This window comes from Varroa jacobsoni, unplaced genomic scaffold, assembly GCF_002532875.2.
Source record: "Varroa jacobsoni isolate VJ856 unplaced genomic scaffold, vjacob_1.0 scaffold_243, whole genome shotgun sequence".
NCBI classification, from domain to species: domain Eukaryota; kingdom Metazoa; phylum Arthropoda; class Arachnida; order Mesostigmata; family Varroidae; genus Varroa; species Varroa jacobsoni.
In genome coordinates this window covers 2030-22812 of record NW_019213145.1, presented here as the reverse complement: position 1 = coordinate 22812, position 20783 = coordinate 2030, and the positions used below count along the sequence as shown (strand labels likewise).

At 40.0% G+C, this 20783-nt stretch overlaps 1 protein-coding gene across 1 annotated transcript in view; it reads left to right on the top strand.

Moving 5' to 3' along the window:
- The window catches only part of LOC111274007 (frequenin-1), a 76125-nt gene extending 62677 nt beyond the window's left edge, over positions 1–13448 (top strand). Inside the window, exons 4-7 of the mRNA XM_086967491.1 lie at positions 2273–2441; positions 4274–4282; positions 7028–7697; positions 9236–13448. Coding sequence (XP_086823617.1) covers positions 2273–2441; positions 4274–4282; positions 7028–7185 — 336 coding nt within the window. The 3' untranslated portion in view covers positions 7186–7697; positions 9236–13448. The remainder of the gene's footprint in view (positions 1–2272; positions 2442–4273; positions 4283–7027; positions 7698–9235) is intronic.
- The last annotated feature ends 7335 nt before the right edge of the window (positions 13449–20783 follow it).

Below are 20783 nucleotides of genomic sequence, written 5' to 3'. Positions count from 1 at the left end.
AGATTGCGACTTCACGGACCTAAATACGTACATATGTTTAGATGAGCGGGCTTTACGTGTTCCGTTTCGAAACGGACACGAAAAACTTTATAGTCATCACCCCGTCCCGCTGGCGCTGAACAGTACCTACTCATTGTCGCACCGGACAACGGGGCCGGGAGGAGAGCTATGCTAAAGAAAGCGGCATTGCTTTCCCCATCATCAAAAATGCAATGACTGTCACAGTAGCGGTCAGCTTTAGAGGCACAATGGCCTTCAAGGTTTTCGACTACTCATTTCATCCAGGCTTAGCGCTGCTATTAGCATATGCCCGTGTATGTAGGAGTGGGTGCGCGACTGTGCCAGCGTCATTGATGTCTGTATAACCTTATTGCTTGTAGGCAGCATATGTGTACCTCCGATACGGTGACTAGGATTTTGTTGAATACGATGATTGATTTCGTGATCTTTTTGTAGTACTAGTCAATAGCAACATAACATATAAATCCCGTTATAATAAACACTGTGGCACGGTTTGTTCTGCAGGTGATGTTTGGTAGCCTTTTTTTCAATGTTTGGAGTCTGTTTCAAAAAAAAAAAATGCTATACGTCAGTCTTGATATCGCCGATTTGATATGTAGGGATATTTCTAAAATTTGATGACATCGACTGTTGCGACGATGTTCCGGCAACTGACTCCTCAAACGCGGTCTTTTTGATTTACGACAAATATGTAATTCAGAAAAAAAAACAACAAAAAGAAAAAAAAAAGGTCTTTATTTCCCGAGTGGTGTATTTGGTGTATTTGCTGGTGTATTTGGATCAGGTTTTGGAAGGAATTAGGAAAGGGGCACGACGAGCTTGGGTGGTTTACTGAACGAGACAAACTTAAGTGGTTGTGGTAGTAGTAGTAGTAGTAGTAATTATTACTTCGTGTCAAACTAGGATTTTTGTATTTTAAAAGAAAGTTAAATAGAGGAGACATTTTCTAGCAACAGCCTAGGTGAGCTGTAAAATACATAGGTATATAAGGGGTTCGTTTGCAGTAAGCGAAAAATCGGCTCACCTTCATCGGTTCTCGAAAGTGCTGTCACTATTCGTAATAGAAGGACATAAATAGCATTCCGTTATAGAAGTGTCTCATCGTTTTGATTGGCTCCAGATCCGTGAACCGGTACTAATCATATTCGCTGACCGACGTTAGTTTTCAAATGTCGTAGCGCATCGTTCGTCGAATATGCTATTTTGCCTTTGTATGTTTTCCTATTATGTTTTCGAATAGCATACGACCTTCGAACGCTCGCTCCGGTAAAAGCCAACGTAAACACGTGTATATAGCAACAGTGAATTGACCTAATTACTTTCGAGTGAACCACGTTACCGTGGACGGCTATATTAATCGTGTTAACTTGCCAAACGCATTCAGTCATCTTAGGCACAATAATAGACTTGACTGATTCATTTCTGCGCAATGTAACTGGGTACGAACTCAACTTAGATAATAAATTGCTTGAAGTTCCACTCGAAGTTTAAGTCAAAGCAACGTCAAAGCTTGCGTAAAATGTTTATAAATGCCCCTAGGTCTATTCGTAGATGAAACTATCGATAATCTCTCCGCAGCAGAGATGCGGACTACATGCAGTAAACCAACCTGCACCCCTGAAGTGACAGACAGATACGTGAAATCGCCTATGTACCTGATAGAGTCCCTAGCGTAAAGTATGAATTTATCCACTCCCCTTACATGCACTCTATAAATAGGCAGTATGATTGTGCAGCCTAGTTCGGCGCACCCATTCACATATCGGCACCAGTTGTGGAAGGTCTCCCTTATATAATTGAATTCGTCTTTTACTGCATTCAAGGCCCGTTAACTAGAAGGCTTGTCACTTTAGCGTGTGCAGGTACGGAGTATATGGAGCTGTGACTGACGTAGAAAGCCTGTACGGCCTAAAGTAACTGTTATTTATGCTATAGCCGTTATGGATTCGAACAGTTGTCTTTCAGCCAATACGAAACGAATTGTAGTTACTCGTACTATAAAAAAAAGAAGCATTTCCTACTACACTCATTATATATATATATTATGTTATTTACGCGGTAAAAATCACCGATGTCTTACATTCTAAGACAGAAGTTCTATAAACGCATAGCTTAAGTGAAATGAGCCTGAGAAATATAAGATCCAAGTGTACTTTATTATATTAACAAAAATTACGTTTTCGCCTCGTGTTTTTCTGCTCCTGTGCTTCTACCTGGATTCATGCCATGTATGGTTCACACACGATTCAAGAATGGCGTGATCACGTTCAAGGAATTCATTCGCGCCATTTCGATCACCACGAAGGGCTCTATCGATGAGAAGCTCAACTGGGCCTTCGACCTCTACGACATCGACAACGACGGCTTCGTTACGCGCGCTGAAATGGTCGACATTGTTACCGCCATCTATGTCCTTCATGGTTAGTAAACGATGATACACTATCGACAAATCATCAAACTCTACACGAATCGGCCTTATACAGACGACAACAAGCATAATTGAGTTTTAATTTTAGCGTAGTATAGTTAAAAAGTATTCCTTAATGCACAACGAGTCACAGTTAAATGTATATTTCTAACTTCTGTTGGCGTTTCTGTAGCAGTCGTGCAACGACACTGAACAGAGCGATGTTTTGAAACACGGCGGTCACGAGCAGCGAAGCATCATTCTGCATTGAGTCCCGTTTCCTTCGTCTGATATTGAGTTTTTGTTCGCCACGGGCGACATTGTATCAGTAACTTGTTCATCTTTTGTTTACGCATGATGATGTACCCTATCGATGACTTCGCGCATGCGATTAGGTTTTACGTGTGAATCTAGATTGCGTCCGCGGCAAAGTCGTTAATTTGTCGTTTGCATTCTGTTTCTTTTTTCATTAATTTAATGGAAAATAACTCGTTTCCTTTCAGTTAGCTAGTTTTTTTTTCGCCGCTAGTTGCCGCTGTCATCGACAACTTCATCTCTCGTCTTTTATCTTTCCTATCCGGAAACCACTCTGACTCGAATATTAAGCGCTGCCGCCATGATCACCCTTGAACCGTCATGTAAGCGGGCGGAGGGACAGGAAGCATTACTTGCGCTGGGAAGGGTGGCAGTGCTCTTAATAGCTTTACTGTGCAAAATACCAGAACCCGGTTCTACTGCGACATCCCACTGAAATCACTGTTTTAATCTCTACGTTCAATATTGTCCACGTTCAATTTCACACCTAAAACGACTTAGCTAATGTCCACAAGTTTGGCAAAGAAATACGTCACCAGTAAACTATTACGGGAGTTGCGACATCAAACCCAGGTAAACAATCACCTCCATTAACCCCTCGTGTGATGATAAACTGCGATGTTAAATTAAACGTGCGTGTGTGTCTGTGTGTGTAGCCAGTTACGCCCCCAAAAGAGATAAGACAAGTATATACATATGAAGTCTCTAAAATTGTCAAGCAACTTGCCTCACCCTGCATTTTTGAAATAGTAACTTACCTCATGGTTCTATGAGCACGCACCGCTACTTTTTACCGTTTGCGATCATTGCACAGAACTACGATCACTTTGAGGACGTTGACGTTGCTTTTACTGTCGTTATCGTTATTATCTTTTCTTTCTTGGCTTCTTGCCTATTTGTAGTTCTACAGCGGCGACCTATTTCTGCAAAATGACTTTTTTTTTATAGCCCTTGTTGAAACGGACCATTTACTGCTTTAGTTCGCCGAAGTACTAGACAATCTATTCTATCTACATAACTGTCGAATACGGCAGCTCCTAAAGTTCTTTGTTCCATGTCATCCTCTTCGTTTAAACTACGACCAGTGACTGTAACGGCGTGTATTCCAGTGACGTTCGGTGTCCTACGCGAACTTTTTTCCTAAAAGCTGCTTGTTAAGTAGCCATATTTGAACGCCAGTGGAGTTACTCGCGCCATACAGGCCGTTACAGGACAAACTAATTACAACCACTGTTCATAGCTAGTCACTATAATAATGCTACAGAAGCTATCCCGCTACACGGCGATAGTTGTAAAGTTAAGCTACGATTTTGGCCACGGCTCGACGCCGTTTGGCACAGTGACAACCAATTGCTAGAGAACGGCCGGCGATGTTCGATGGCTCATTCGGCCGTTACTGGGGCGCAACTTCTAATGTACTTGAAACACAGGCCGATTCACTGCAGCCAGGCCAAGTACATAGCATGAGAGAGACAAATCAACGCTGTGACTTTACTCTAGAGTCGATAGGAACCGTGTTTGTCCTGGCAGGAAAGGCAGGTAGGTGTCGTTGTGTAAGTCTCATTGGCTCTTGCTAGTGGCACCTTATTTCGACTAAAGAACAATCTCCCCTGTTACGATATAGCGAGCGAACATTGCCACCCTACGTCGCTGGGGTAATGTCGTGTTTGGCAATCGTATGACAATGACTAGACCTGATAAAGGTGTCAGCTACTACTGCCATGAAATTTTTCAATAAGTCAATTTTAAGTCTTTTGAGATGTACTTCTCAGGCGCCGCGGATCTTTACCGATCTGAAACAAAGTACACTGATCAGGAAAGGCGATAGGCGTCATAATAAAACAGATCGATGTCAATCGACCATTTGAGTTACGTGACGGTTCAGCTATTATATAACACGCTCATTTCTTACATTGCAGCTATATGGCCATGCCATGAACTCGAATAGGACATTTTACAAACTAGGTGACGCCTTTTTAAAGCGTGTTTCGAAAGAAACGAGTTTGATTCGATCTTATTACCCAATGATTTAGAATGATCGACAAAGTTCGCTACTAGTACATGGAAAACATGACATAATTTGCTTATGGCAAATCACTCAAATCTGCTAGCAGTGTCCCATAATATTCTTATTTTCCTCTTTTCATAGTTTGTGTAAGGTTGGGTAATTGTTTAGCTATCTTATACCATATCATATCATCCTTTTGATAATTGGATGACAGCGGAGACAGGGTCTTATAGCCCTGTCTGCCTCCCCTCGTTTGCCCCTCATCGTAGCATCCCGCTGCAGATTCAAACAGAATTAGTTGTTTTTTTTTTTCGACAGCCAACTCAGATGCGTGCTAACTCTTGCAAATGACGTAATACGGCGGGTTGATAGAACGCGAATTTTGAATCGACATTTTATAATTGTTACATAGCCATACGATTCGTTTGGCCTAAGAGTTATAATTTGACTGATGTTATTGAGTCTCTTCTGAAGCAAGCTTTTTGGCGACAGCCTTTTGTATGCAGATAGAGTACAGGTAGTTACCGGGCCGACTTTCTCAAGTTCGACGTAGGTGGTCAACCAAAAAGCTCGGGCGCACCAGTAGCTATAATGATGCAGGACTGTCATGGATCTTATATAAATGTTTCCCGCTCTATTAAAGCTTTGTGCAATGAGCTTGACTTAATTCCGTGAATCGAATCAGTCCTAGTTTATAGTACTTACGGAAAGGATGGCAGACATTGGATAAAGTAGCTTTCGGCGTCTGCTATCGTACTCTCTCTCGCTCACGAAATAGTTTTATAATATCAATAATCAGGTGTTTGCGATAACTATTCACTATTATTTGTGACGATTCTCATTGTGGAACACATGGTCGGAGATGGCTTTCGATATGGGGAAGTTTAGGCCAATTGTACTTGCAAGCAGCAGTACCCAATATACGGCTGGTCATCTGGTAAGATCACATGTTGTGGGGAATCGTGGGACTGTTCGTCTATCGTCCAGCTGCCGTAATTTGTGCAGAAACATGTTCGAGAGAACATGTTTCTAGGTGCGCTGTTGATTCTCGATTGTCAAGCAAGGAACTAGCAGGTGCTAGGAACGTGCTAGGAACTTAGCAGGTCACCTTTACAAAATTTTCGGGTCAATCAAGGTAAATTTCTTTTTTGTATGGTCTAACACTTGTTGGACAAACCATGTAAGAGGGTTATATATTTTTGACATCACCGGTGTAGAAAACTGATACTCGCCAACAATAGCGAAACTATTATTGTGCCTTATTACACCTTTGTTTTCATTACTGATCTCGGCTCAAATATACATAATTTCCTTTGGGTGCTATGGCCTGGACCGGTTTGAAACCTTTCGTTTCATAGATCGTGACAAATAAGCCGAAAAACAATTCTCCTTAGAAGTACCCTTATAAATATCGGTCCATAATATCAAGGGCGGAAAGCATTCGTGAAGAAGGCCTGTGTTTTATCGTAAGGGATTCGCTTACGTCCGTGATACTTGCTCCAGGTGAGGGTTACAAGATAGGACTGATTAGGATTCTGACAAGATGTTTTGTTAGACGCGCTAGGAAAGGATCAATTGTGGTCTCTTGATAAAGGCCTTATCGACGCTCATTGCCTCGGCCAAAACCCCGGGTGCATTCTGGTTACTAACGAAAAACTGATTTAGCAAATACGTATTATACTGTTAATTAATTTATCCGTAGCTGATTTCTATTCTACCAAACAGTAGTGTAATATTTTATCATTGCTAGTAAACTGAGCCTAACACGCATGTGCATCAGGTAAAAGTCCCATGACATTATGGCTGACAAGTGTGCTACTATGTATCAATTATTTTGTCATGCAGGGAGATGAAACATTATATAAATCGAGGTACATCACCACTATTCCATAACGATAACCCTGTGCCCGTACATCACGCAGGATGCTGCCTGGTAACGTCCTTTCTTAACGTATTAGCACGCGTATAGGGTACGCATAACGGATTATGCCTAACTTGATATTATACTTTCACGCTGATAACTATATTTGATGTTTTAGGTTCATATTTTGTAAGTATTATATATGATCTGCCTTATGACAGGCGTTAATAAATAATAACAATAATTATTATAAGCGTAAAAAACAACAAAAATGTGAAATAACACTACAAATACAAGATCAGTATTCTGAACTAAGCACTTCATTAGCATTGCCCTCGTCTTACAATACCGAACTATCCTTGCTCTAAGGAAACTAACAATCAACGTATCTTTTCTGTCCCGTTTATGTTATTAGGCAAAGCAGCGGAAGGTGATCCGGTATCGCGGAAGGTCGATCAGCTGTTCGCAAAACTCGACTTCGACTCCGACGCGCGGATCTCGAGAGAAGAGTTTTGTGAAGGCTTCAAGACAGATCCCTGGATTCGCAAAGCGTTACTCAGTCAATACGAGTAGTCGGAGCAAACAGAGAAGCGACTCGACTGAACGGGCGTGGTCGTTTACTATTGCCGTCGCCGTCTCCGCCGCTATTGCCACAGAACCCCTCTGCAGACTCAACAGTGTGACAAGAAGCTCGCCACACAAATTGAGGAGGAACTTTCAATAGGCGCATAACAATCAATACGCTCCCATAACAACCGACGTTGCCTTTCTGCTGGGTAGCAAAAAGGCGTTGATATTTCGAATACTACGGGGGTAGTCACGTACGGTAAATCCGTCCTCCTCTGCCGCCTCAGTAGCATCCATGTAACGCCAGTTAAGTATTCAAACTAACGTGCGTTGGTTTCGCAAACGGTACTGTGTCAAGAGGCAATGTCATAATATTACTGCATAAAAACTGTAACACTTTTTTTTAGTGTTACCTGTCACCTCAATAACGCCGTCGTCGTCGTCGTCGTCTCGACGATGGACGATGACCTGCGATCTGCCGCGGCTAGCGTGCGCAACTACGGAGAAAGAAAAACGAAGTAAGTTGCTGACAGCAGCAATCGTAGTCGAACTACTAGAACAAACGAATAGACGCAGCCAATCGAAGAGTTCCATGTTCTGAATTTACATTATAGACAGTAAAGAAGGCCAAACAATCCGCATTCAGCAGCGTCTCTGATACAGCATCACCGGGGAATATATACACATTGAATAAAGCTCACTGCGGTCACTGGTACTCGCCATGAGGCGCAAAAATAGATAGGATTAGATGAAATCGTAAGCGACCGAATATGTATAATGTAGCAGAAGGAGACGGCCGAGACTCCTTGTTGTGGTCGCTAAATTCCTTGTCGAAAAACCATGGGCCACTGCTTACGGCGCCGCCATCAACACATATGATAAAACGTGTTGTATGATTTACTAAAGTACGAAATAACCCATCGTTGAATGCGTTTGTCTGTGATTTACACAGCTCTCTATGCATAGCACATGCTTTAGGGGTTTAGCGTATTCGACATCGGTACGATTTAGCTGCCGTAAGAAGTACTCATATATATATATATGTCAAAAGTAATCTATTCGGGCTCTACACAGAGATGTTATGCTGCAAAGAAACAAAGTAGTTCAAAGTGACCTTAGCTATTGTTGCTATCCGGAGAAAATATGATTCATCTATCGAAAATTCTTTAGGGTCCACAATCCGTCCGTAAAGTTCCATACGTTTCCTACTATAGCGCAACAATAACCAGAAGCGTTGGTGATATACATTGGCACGTAAATGATACAGTTATACATACAAATGCATAACGGTATAGTACGACTCTCTGCTTTGTATAGAAGAATCTTCCTCCGCTATTCTAGCTATTTGTATCTACTAAGCGACACGATTATTAATCAATAACTGAACGGATAGAAGTCGAACGCCTAAGCTCTACGTAACCACTGCAACGTTATTTAGCACGTATCTATTATCCGAAAAAAGGACAAAAATATTATAATAGATAACTAGATATTTGCCTACTAGTAATAATAATAATCATCATTATTATTAAAATGATCATAAGTGTAAAAAACAATGGTAATAATCAAAACCTATTAATATAATGATAATAAGAAAAAAAATTATGTGACAATATGCAAAATCTGTTGAAGCTACAACTAACTACGCAATGATGACGACATCAGATGGCTAAACGAGATAGCGAACTACGAACTATAATACCTTATTCTCTGAAAATATTTAGTATCGTATAGTTACAATTTCTATGGCTATAACCACGACAAAGAGGCAGATGTTTAACACCAACGCATGCGGTGGCCACCTGCAGGGAGAAAACAGAAACAACGCATAGCTCGGAAGAAAGTTCGATCTGCAAGTGGAGAAAATTGAAGATTTCTACGTCAAATAGAAAAAACAGACCGAAGGTTTTTTTCTAGCAGGGCTACGCACTTTGTAATGGTAGAGTATTACTCGAGCTAGAAGTCAGAGCGTGTTATTTGAAATCGAGATTAGCGAACGAACGTGAAGATCGACTAAACGTGACGCTGACAGTATGCCCTGTACGTTTTCCTGTAGTTCCGTGCGCATTAAATCCGCCGTCGAGATGAACTAGAGGATAGTAGGCGGATCACTGAACCGGCCTCTTACACAAGACGCAGCGATGAAACGGATTAGCCGATGGTGGCAGCACAGTAAGAAAAGGATAGCACAGACTGTGTGAGAATGAAGAACTTTTTTGAGACTTCTTCCTGAAAACTTCGTGAATCTACAAAATTCATCGCACAGCTAAATGAGCTTCGGGTGCGTTAGACAAGATGAATTTCGTCAAAAACAATTTGATACGACAATAATAAAACATGCTTTTACCGAACTGACGTTTCCCGCAGTACAAAAAATTGTCGATTTTTGGCCGGCGCTTTGGCGACGTCCAGAACTTGAGTCGGCAAGGCTTGCGTCTAATAAAAGTATCGCTTTAGTAAAAGTAAAAAGGCAGATCGGCTTTCAATTGACGCCGAATAGCTTAAAGCAAAAAGGAAACCTCATCGTCAACAGGCGGATGTTACGAACGAAGGAATATACACTAACAGATGAGTACACGCTAAATTTCATTGCATGATCCTAATAGATGCTATAAGTCGTCTTTTACAATCCACTCTTACCTAGATCTTTTTTTGTTTCATTGTTTAACGCTTAATTGTTTTTATTCGACATTTCCCTTCTCTAAGATTTGTAACGGTAGAAATTCTGTTTTCTTGTATGATTATCAATGTATCCCTATCGACGCCAGCGAATGGTGGCATATACAAAATGCAATAGCGAAGTACTGGACAGCATTGATCACTCACGACTAGAACGAGATGTGAACATAGCAATATATACAATAGCGAGATTTTCACTTTAGAAATGTTTAGTACGCTACCTACACACAGAAATAGATAACTTCCGCCACCATAACGATTATTTTGGCCCCTGTTTATATTCTAGATACGGCTAATTAGCTATTAAGTATGACCGATTTTCTGTCACTTGCTAGTAATCATAACATCTAATGAATAAATCTTTCATTCTTCCCCTAGAGAAAAAGCGATTACGGCATTTTCGACGAACTCTTCCAGTTCGCCACCTTGCAGTATTTCGGGAATGCCCGATACAGGCATAAGTGGCTAGGCATATTCTACCGTATTCCCCATGGTCTCCTACTAATGCAAACGTCACCAACCAAGATTGGCCTTATGGCAGCTGAACGCACGACGAACGGTTACTGCGAAGGTCGAGATAGTCGCCCCCAATTAGATCAAGAGTACACAGAAATAGATCATCATCAACATCAATTCACGACAATTCCCCGCTAATCGGAAGTAGACCAGATGAAGTGCTGGATATCATGGCGTTTTGGTCTACAACATGTCGAACAACGTCGTTCGAGTTTTTGCTAATATAATCGCTGTAACTAGTATCATCCTTAAAATCTAGAGACGTTTGGCTCTATAGCGAAAGTCCGCGTTTCTAATCTATTGATAAGTGGATGACACCACAATCGATATCGGAAGTTACCACTGGACAGCAATAACTTCATTCACCACGTTGGCGCTCAGATAACGCTGGTATGGATACTGTTTATCAAAATAGGCCATGACCTTTGATCTATCTGAAAAAGGACATCAGGGTGCCCTTTTCGAATACTAGGATACTATGAGTTACCTCCAGATCGATATATAGTTCTATCGGTGTCATCCGATCAACTACTAACTAACGGTCCTTCCACAAGCTGTCCTTTACCACCCTGTAGCTTTCAACCTACCTAGTAAACCTTCTCGAATCTCAACTTAGTTGACCTGCACTATCCCTCCCCAAAACATCTGCTCTTCATTGTTTCAAACAATACCGAATAGCTTTATTAAATATGTTTAGATTTCTGGCAGCTTGCTAGCTTTCGCTTATTGTGACTGAACATGCATAAAAGTACCTATTTCGTGTATAGAGTAGATATTTCGATTTGAGTGTGTGTGTATATATATATGCTCAAAGATAAGTTGTTTTAGTAAGTTTTTTCCTCTTTTATGAAACCTTACAAAGCAGCAAAGTTGAACAAACAACCTTGAACTGTTCTCGATCTTGTCAGAAATAGAGCACAACAGACCAAAAGGCCGGCAGATGTTATTGTAGCTAATAGCAACAACAAAACGGAATGAATTACGCGGACTCGTAAAATGTGCTAGCTAGAGAGAAATTGAAAGCGCCCTATTTTACCGCACCATAAAATTAGCCCTACGGTGAGGATAGCAAGTAGATCAATGCGGCTAACGGCAAAACCTTAGAACGTTGCAAAGTCCAGCGTAGATGAGCTCGGTGATGGTGCTCGATAACAATGCAGGGCGTACTCGACACCGTGGTAAGCTTGGAAAAATACACTGAAAAATGTGTCACTGTCGACGGTAATTGTAGCAATTCTGATGGACTATCACACGCGAAATTTGGTTTCTCATTATTATTTTGATGACGGTCACAATATCACTAAGGGCAAAGGATTGAATTTATCACCGCAAAAAACAAAACTGTCAGGCAAACACAAAGCCTTTTCCAGCAGGACATGCGTTTCACCACGTTGTAGTATACATTTTACCTTGTAACTTTTTATCCAGGTTTATGGCTGAAACTTTAGGTGCAACGGGATGGATCGTCAGGTAGTTGCAATAACTTAAACAATATCGAGGTTGTGAATTAATTACAGAGTACTTGTGTGTATCTGTGGAATTATATATTTACGAAATTAGACGTTATGTTACACCAGCACATACTGATAGAAATATTATGTGAACAGGAAGTTATTTCAAGTTGAATTTCATATATTCTTGTACTTTATTATAGCTCACAAGACAAAGAAAAGTTTGCGACCTCCGCTATTGAAGGGCAAACTCCAATTTGTTTTACATGTAAAAATTTCCACCCCAGATATTCACTCGTATTGGCTATCGCAAGTATTTACGAGAACGTCCGGAAGGTCGGACCATTAAGGAGCCGTTCTACCAGCCTTAGTGTGATAAATGTAAAGATTAAACTCTTACGTTGTTGATCGAACTAGTTGCTGGTTCTTACTTCGAATTGGCGCATTTTTTTGTAAGTAAAATAACTAAATAGATGCTACTAATGTACATGTTGCCGTGTGCAAATGGACCGCAAGCCACATGTTATCGTCTAACATTATCTAAGGACTCGATAAAGATAACGGCGGCTGAAAGGGATAAACATCGAAACGACTCAGGATAAAAGCATAGTCTGTCGGATATACAGCAAAAGCAAGAATCCGGAACTATACTACTTCTTTTAAAAAGAAACGCGCCACTAACCGTCAGCGCTATCAAAACTGTCACTATCGAAAAAAATTATGGCGCGTTATTCTGTTAAATGCGATAATTATGTTATACACAAAAACATCTGCTTCATACGGTGGCGGTGTGTGAAATACCATCATACACATATGGGCATGCCAACAAAAACTATTGGCCATCTCAATCTTTTGTAGCTGAGAATGTCAGCGAGAAAGTGATAAAGCACATTAAACACGTACTGGGAAATGAGCAAGCCTCATGGGAGAACAGAAAAAATGTCTTTAATTTCATAATATTACATAATTTATATTTGTTGAAATTATTATTATTATTAAAAGATTAATATTTGTTGAAAAAGATGATCATTGATCAAACTGTCGCCGTTCGAGAAAACTACATCGCTTGTTCTTCTAAGCACTTAGCTATCTTTCCACAATAGCATTCTATGTATTTCCTTCGTTATTGTTTACGAGACGATAAACCAGCTGTTATTAACGACGCCGTCAAGTGAAAGAAGTAATTTACTGTGTATTGCTAGAGTTTTTATATTGTTGCCAAATAACGTTTACAGGTAACGTTCCTGTCGAACGAAAATTAGCGGGCATATAGACCTCCATTCATATAAAATTATTTCTGGTCATAAATGATTCATACAAACAAGTCGAACACGAAAAAACTGATGAGAGAGCTACGTCTGCTTTACATTCAAATGGGTCCTCACGGTTATAGATACGCTCTACGTTGTTTTAACTATGTGCAAGTAATCATACCGGCTCAAACCGCGAAATGCAAAAAAAAAAAAGAAAACACAACTGATCATGACAAATGACAAAAAAGAACAGAGCTTTCCATTCAATTTCCTGAATTGCGCCATATATATATATATATATATATATATATATTTATAACATGCATCGCTACTGTGAGGAATAATAAACAAATACTTATTTAGATTTCAATGCGACATTACTGTTATTTGATGAAATAAAATAGATTGGCGGGATGTAATAAAATTAAACTAGATTTGATTGAAACACTGTCCACCGTTTTGAGACAGCATTGGGTATCAAGCACGGTCGCAGTGCAACCGCGCTATCAGCATTAGATCCTCATACTAATCCATAAGTAATTTCACTAGGGATGTATATTAGCATAATGTATATTTGCATTAAAGATATTCAATCTTGTAGGTATCGCGACACAGGTTATCACCTGTATTCATTTGTACCTTGTGTCGAAAAGTCCTGGTGCATGCGCAGGGCATGCGAAAATTTTGCTTACTTTCGATAAATCTGAGTCACTCTCTTGAGCCGGAGTATGTGTTAGAGTTGGGTCACACAAAGTGGACCTAAGTCAGGTTAAATTACTTGGTTCTATTAAAAAAAAGAACAACCCAATTATCTCCTTTCTAGTTTATACTAAAAATAATCCACGCCCGTTGAATACGCTTTATCCATCCTCTCCAATGAAAGTTAGCTTTAAACGATACGGATAAAACCCAACCCAGCTTAACGGTGCCCTGGCAGATTACGTTCCTCCAGCTTTGCACAAGCGTCATTAGAGTATAATGCTATCTTGTGACGCCTACTGACACCTAATCTGCCCGTTTTTGGCCATATTCGCCTTTAGACACGTAGGAGTAAAACAACCCCTTTTTGGGTTGCACATAGAACAGCGTCGCCAAAGACTATTTACCTCTTACCGATGGACCGGCACTTCACACACCTTCCACGCTATAGGATTATAGTCCGTTTGATGTAAGCCCTTTCACAGTGACTCGGCTAGCTTCTCGTTTTAGCGTGCCTATTTTTCTATTCTTCGCCGAGCCTGGACTAGGTGTTGTCCCACTTAATAAAGAAACATGCTACCTAGCCATTCGTTTTTGATCACCTATGCATTCGCATATAGTGATACTTTCCCTATCCTTGTCTGGGTTTGCTTCATGTACCGTTGTCTCTTCTTGTCCTAACTAAACTTTATGAAAAATCTAACTTTTCTTTTGAAGGCTCAGTAGAAACTAAATTTGGCCGAAGCGCACCCAGATGAATAATCCAGATTGGATTAGCCCTGTCAAACCCTTCGGAGCACTAATCAGCGCGAAAAAGTGAGTAACGCCGGTAGGTGTAGCAGTGTCGTTGAGTTATTTGTACGACCCTTTGAACGACTCATGCAGCCTGTTCATACAATATGCTTGCTGTACCGGAAAACATTGCTATGGGCCAGAAAGTAGATACTTGAAGTCCAAATGGAAAAATGGCGTGTTTCAACGTCGATAGCTAGGAGACGAATGAGCAGGCAACGATCGAACGAGCAGGACGATGGCGCGGGGAGATGTCAATCAAATAGATAACTAATCGGGAGGTCAAGCAGAGTGCTCTACACGTTCTGAAGACTACGTTGCTACTTAGGCCTGGAAACAGATTTAAAGGGTGAATGAAAAGGTGGAGGAAGCCGGTCCTCCTCTGCCGCGTGAAACGTTCGGAAAATTGATCGAGACATGTGATGTGTCCCATCGACGGCGAGAGGAAATAATTTTAGACTACTGACCATTTATCTATTTGACCTCTTGGAGGGATGGCTGTCTCTGCAGATTGTAGGTGCATTGTAAAGGTATATCAACAGAGCAGGTGACACAATATAATGGATTACCTTTATTAAAACGAAGCAAAGATTATTTTCTCCATTAACGGGAATGAAGCTTAACGATTACCGGAACTGAGCTTCGACAAATGTTCAATGGTACAGTACCTTAGAATTCTTACGTGAAAGAGCGAATTGAGTTATTGTGAAGCCAAGACCTACACTGCTGTTTAAGATTTATCCCCACGCACTACACCGAACGAAAGATGGACAGAAACTTGAGGCCGATAGTTGAAAGCTGTTTGCAACAGCGTTTTTCTGACCCGCCACCAACCTTATATGTTGTTAGCAGCTGGAGTACAAGCTATTGTCTCTACATGACAGCGATGAGGAGTTAAAATAGATAGCACTCTATTTAGGCGTCGATGTGCCAAACGGACCACGAAGTAGTGAGTGTTTCTTGACAAAAGACAGTGATGCTCAGACGCGCTTTCAACTTGCGTTTAATTCTCAAACTCCGCAAGGCATGTACGTTTGTTCTTTCATTTGGACCGTTACAGAAACTTTCCGTGTCTGGACAGAAACAGAGGTGGGGCTGGCAGCTAACTGTCCCACAAGTACAGGCTACGTAGCTCTCAGACTAAAGGCAAACGACGAGGTTCTTAAACGAACGAGGTCGCCTATGAGACGCCACACACAACTTACGCTGAATTTACTGCCACCATCTCATACTCCCTGTTTCGTTTTCCTAAACCTTTATTTCTTCCATTCCCGGTCCAGTTTGTCCCCGACGATGACAGACACAAGAAACATCCATTTCAGTTTTGACATTTCGGCCTGCACGGTCAACCCACCGTGCGGCATTCGCTCTTTCGCGACAAGCAGCGTTACTGCTGTATCGACGTTGCCTCCCAAACACTTATAATGTCCTGTAAGCAGGGGCCCCAATCGACCTTGGGAGATCGTTTTTCCTCCTAAAATTTTCTAATATAAACGCCGGCCAACGACTGGAAGGGCGCCAAAACGAAGACGAACAAGTCCATGACTTGGGACAAGCCTAAACGACTCGATGCTAAGCCAGACAAGCCGACTGGACTGTGAGAGCCGATGGCTCACGTTTATCAAGTAAAGTTCTTTATTCTTAGGGGATCTGGAGAAGTAAGCTATATGCAGAGAACAGCGACAGAGGAAATCCCGAAAAGGAAAAGTTCAAACGGTTCTGATAATCTGAAAGCCAAAACAAGAATAGGGGGAATAGTGGGCACCATCGGGTTGTACTGACCGAATCTACATCTAAATTTAGCTGTGCGTGTTTGCATCGAAAATTACGCCAGGCATTATGCTGCACCGGATGGGCCGTTCTTATTTGATTCTTTCACAAATGACGTCGCTTTTTAAATGTTAGCAAGTAAGTTTTAGGTTTGAGGGGAAGCCTTTGTCTGTGATGTCATCGAAATATGTAACTACTACTTCTGAAAGTAAGCAAAGCAAGCAAAGAAAATGGCGCAAAAACCAATGCAAATTTCTTGAGGGAAAACGGTAAGACCCAGCCGAAAGTTCTACAATTTTTGTATAGTCAAATATCAAACCTATTTTGTGAATTTTCAAAATACTGGTCGAACGTGGAGCTACTTCTTTTACCAACAGTAAAAAAAGAACAGTGAAATTATGTGAGGTTTAGAATCAGGCAATGCGGAAGGAGTACCGATAGAAGATTTATTTGATTTTTATCAAACAGGTAAATTAATCTATTGGGTTCATCTAATAATGTGGTACATTTTTTAATCCATATTTTATTCATATTGTGGCGAGTTCTTAGGAAATTCTGGCGATAAAGTTGAAGTGCTGCTATAGCGAGCTTGCCAGCTTTGTCTTAGAAACTCAATAAGTTACCCAAATCTCAACGAATCGCTGTGTTAAAAAATACCTCAGTCTATTTCCATCTGCTTATGTTTCTACAAACTTATAGTGGGATTTATCAAGGTTATGCTGAAATTTCCAAATTCAAGTTAACAGTGTCCAAGGAAATAATGGAGTAGTAAAAGTTCGGATGGAACAAAGTGTCAAACAGGCCCTTTTAATAATAACAACGAAAAGGTAAGCCAAATTTGCTTAATGTTACTGCTGAAAACAACCTGTAGCACGAAAAAAAACGATCCCAATACATTCGTCAAAGATCTAGTTTCTGTTCTTAATGAATTCCGGTTTATGATCATGATTACTCGCAATATGGTGGTATCGCCAATATTGTTGTCTTCTAACGATCCTCTTAGGGAGCCGTCAAAGTGTCGTCTAACAGAAACATAATCCTTACAACGTGTATAAAACGTCGATGCCTTGGCTTAACTTGACAGATAAACACACATTCGCGTTCCTACTTGTCTGAGCCTATACTCTAAAGCTAACTGGTTGTTTAAATTTCACTGAAAAATTAGCATCGACGGTATCCGGTTCTATATATAGTCGTAAAGCCACGTATGAAATGGCGTAAATAGCCTCACCTCGCTCTAGCCCCTATGGCCTTAAAGGTGGTTACGCAATATAACAGCTCAGTCTAACTTTTTCTATAGAACGTCACTTTTTTTTTTACAGATATGGCTTTGAAACAGATAAAATTATAATAGAAAAACAAACTGGCCTAGTTTGATTGTTCATCGTTCGACAAAGGTTCGACGAAATACGAAAGAAATCGTTCCGACCTTTTGAAGTCTGGTCAAACAGAAAACCCAATAATGCGAATTGCACTGAATTTCCGATGAAATTGTCAAATTAAATATAGAATCAACGTTTCTTTGCTATATAGTTCATATATCTTTGACACATATAGCCCCACTTGCCCCGATTATTATTACTATACATTAATTAAGCTTGAATGATTTTAAAAATGGGCACTTAATCTTAACTAATTTCGAAAGTCCTCTCCAGGGGTCTCGAGTCAAATAATCGGATCTATCGATCCGACAAATATTAGCGGAATCGGACTTACGGAAACACTAACCCTGAACTGTTACGCACTACTTTATATCAATCTACCTAAGAACATACCTTATCGCCTGTTGAATTGATCTCACTTTCCTGTTAAAACCTCAATGAACCCCTTGTTGGTCTGTTCACATGTTGGCCTATGACTTATTCAGTGTATACTCTCACCCTGCGCCTAACACTTTTTTTGCCACCACCAGGTAGTTTTCGGTCAATTAATTCCCTACCTAAGAATAAAGAAAAGCATATTTTGCGTATCATCCTTTATCGCAGTAAGCTGTTACATTTTATTTTTAGTTTGTTGTATTGTTATATTTGTATTATCATCATATTGTTATTATCATATCAATGTCTTCCAAGAAGTTCAGGAAGGCTACGAGATGTTCAGTTACAATGTACAATCAGCTATCTTATATTATAATATGTACACAACACTCACACACCCGTTTTTCATCGAGTTTAGTATTATATATATAATATATAATTATTATCATATATTTGTGTTCTATTTCGGTAGTTTACCTGTCTCTGTTCTGCTTGGATGTTCCTCCTTTTTTGCTAATTCCCATAACTATTCCTTTCTCAACAGTGGAAAGGGCCACCTTACACGTATCTTTCTCTTACCTCCATCTTTTATATGGTATCAATAACTTCTTTTCCTGTCATATATATATATATATATATATATATATGGTCATCATTGTTATGAATGTTAGCAATTATTATTATTATCTTTTCCCGTACTGATCTGTATTTGTCGCAATCATTATTTCTACGTCTAATTACACCGACGCACAGGCTGCTATCAAAGGTTGCCGAGTTGGCGTAAAGAGTGGGCTCATCATGGACTACATTATATATATATATATATATATAGATATATATCTCTGCCAGCCAGATTTTTAAATGTGCGCGCCATTAGAAAGCGGACTGTCGATAATGCAGCTCCCCCGATCGCCTGCTGATCGTTATTACCTGTTATTATTATGATCATAATCTTTGTCCATAAATCTCTTGTAATTTTCAATTTTTCGTACAGTTAACTGTCCATCCAAAACAAAATCTGTGTTAACACAATTCTCAGTAATAATACAACGTATGAATGCCAATCAGTCTTCTTCGCTAGATTTTTCCTCCTACGTTTGGTATTTTTAAATTTTTTTTTAGTCTACATGAACGTTTTTCACACGCGCGCATAGTTAGACCGTACCCTATAGGCCATCGAATCATGTGCCAACGGGATGACTAACGCCCAAGCGAGCTGGCCGCACCTCAGCGGATCGCGGACGATTGCCCACCGAGTTCACGCTGCTCATACTTCTTCCCTATCTCTAACCAGATTAACATTTTGCCCGGCTCAAGCAAGCGTCACTAATAACAGAGCGGATATTATCAGAAGCTATCAACTATAATGACAAGATCTGATACGTCAGTTGCGAAGCTCTGTCCCCATCACGTAGAGTACAGCTACTGCAGTGAAATATTATCGTGAAACAGAGCTGATTCTTACTACTAAATACCTGTACGCACAATCCAAAGAATACAATCGTTGTTCGAAGAGCGTTGTGGATAAACAATAAATGCCGACCTTCTTGTCCTTCACCTTGTGGTTGTGGAATTTGGGCATACTTTCCATCGTTTCATTTATATCAATAAGATAATAGCCATTATTATTATATTACTAATAAAATAATTGTAACTGTTAGGTAAATTGCCAACCACCGGATCGTTTGTAGGTTAGAAAAAACTTGCGTAAACGGGGCAACATGTAATGTTGGATTGTTATAGAAATCGATTTAAAACTTCTCCTGGACCTAGACATCCCATTGTCGGTTGTCGAAGAACACTGTCAATTGATAATAGTAATTAATAACATGTATGTTTAGTAATGATTTATACTACCACTGAGTGTAGGTTAACTTCCTGCGGACCGCTTTTTGCGGGATATAACTGGACGCAGCTAAATATTGTTTAGTTATTATCAATTATAATGATATCGTGTAGTAAATAAGATTATAATAGTAATAATAATGATAGTGCTTGTATCAGCATTGGTTGTGTTTCTGTCGTTTAGTATCTGCATATATGTACTATACCATCAATGTTTTCTTAATATTGTATTCACCATAATCGAAAAACAAAAAATACCATAATCACCATGGTTATTTTATGAATATTTATATAACATTTTCATCATCATCATCAGCAGCAGCAGCATCTTTGCTGTTAGTTGTTATTGTTGTTGCGTGTGTTGTAGTGTTTTTCGTATTGTAATATCACATTTTAGGGCAATCGTTTGCTTTAAATTCGTCAGTTACATCAGGATCAATTTTCCTCTTTCTTCTTTCCTCCAAGTTTTTCTTGTATCAGCTGTGTGTTCCTATTAATACAAGGTAGACAATATATATTTGTTTCTATATATATATATATATATATATATATATATATATATATATCCGGACAAGACAGTTATAGCGCGGTCGACACTTTCCCAGATTTAGGACAACATTAGAACGAAAAATGTTACCGTTTTCTTTTCTATCTGTTTGTTTTTTCGGACGACTCCCACTACGGCAATAGATCTGTACTGAACCGCAATCAGCGTTCCCCGTGCGAAAATTTCCTGGCGGCTCGCTTTGCGGAAGTTTCAATAATAGGAAGACGCTACTGCGTGTCGCTGCCGATGTTTCGTTTGTTTCAAGAGGCAAAAAATATGTCTGCCGCTCACTAAA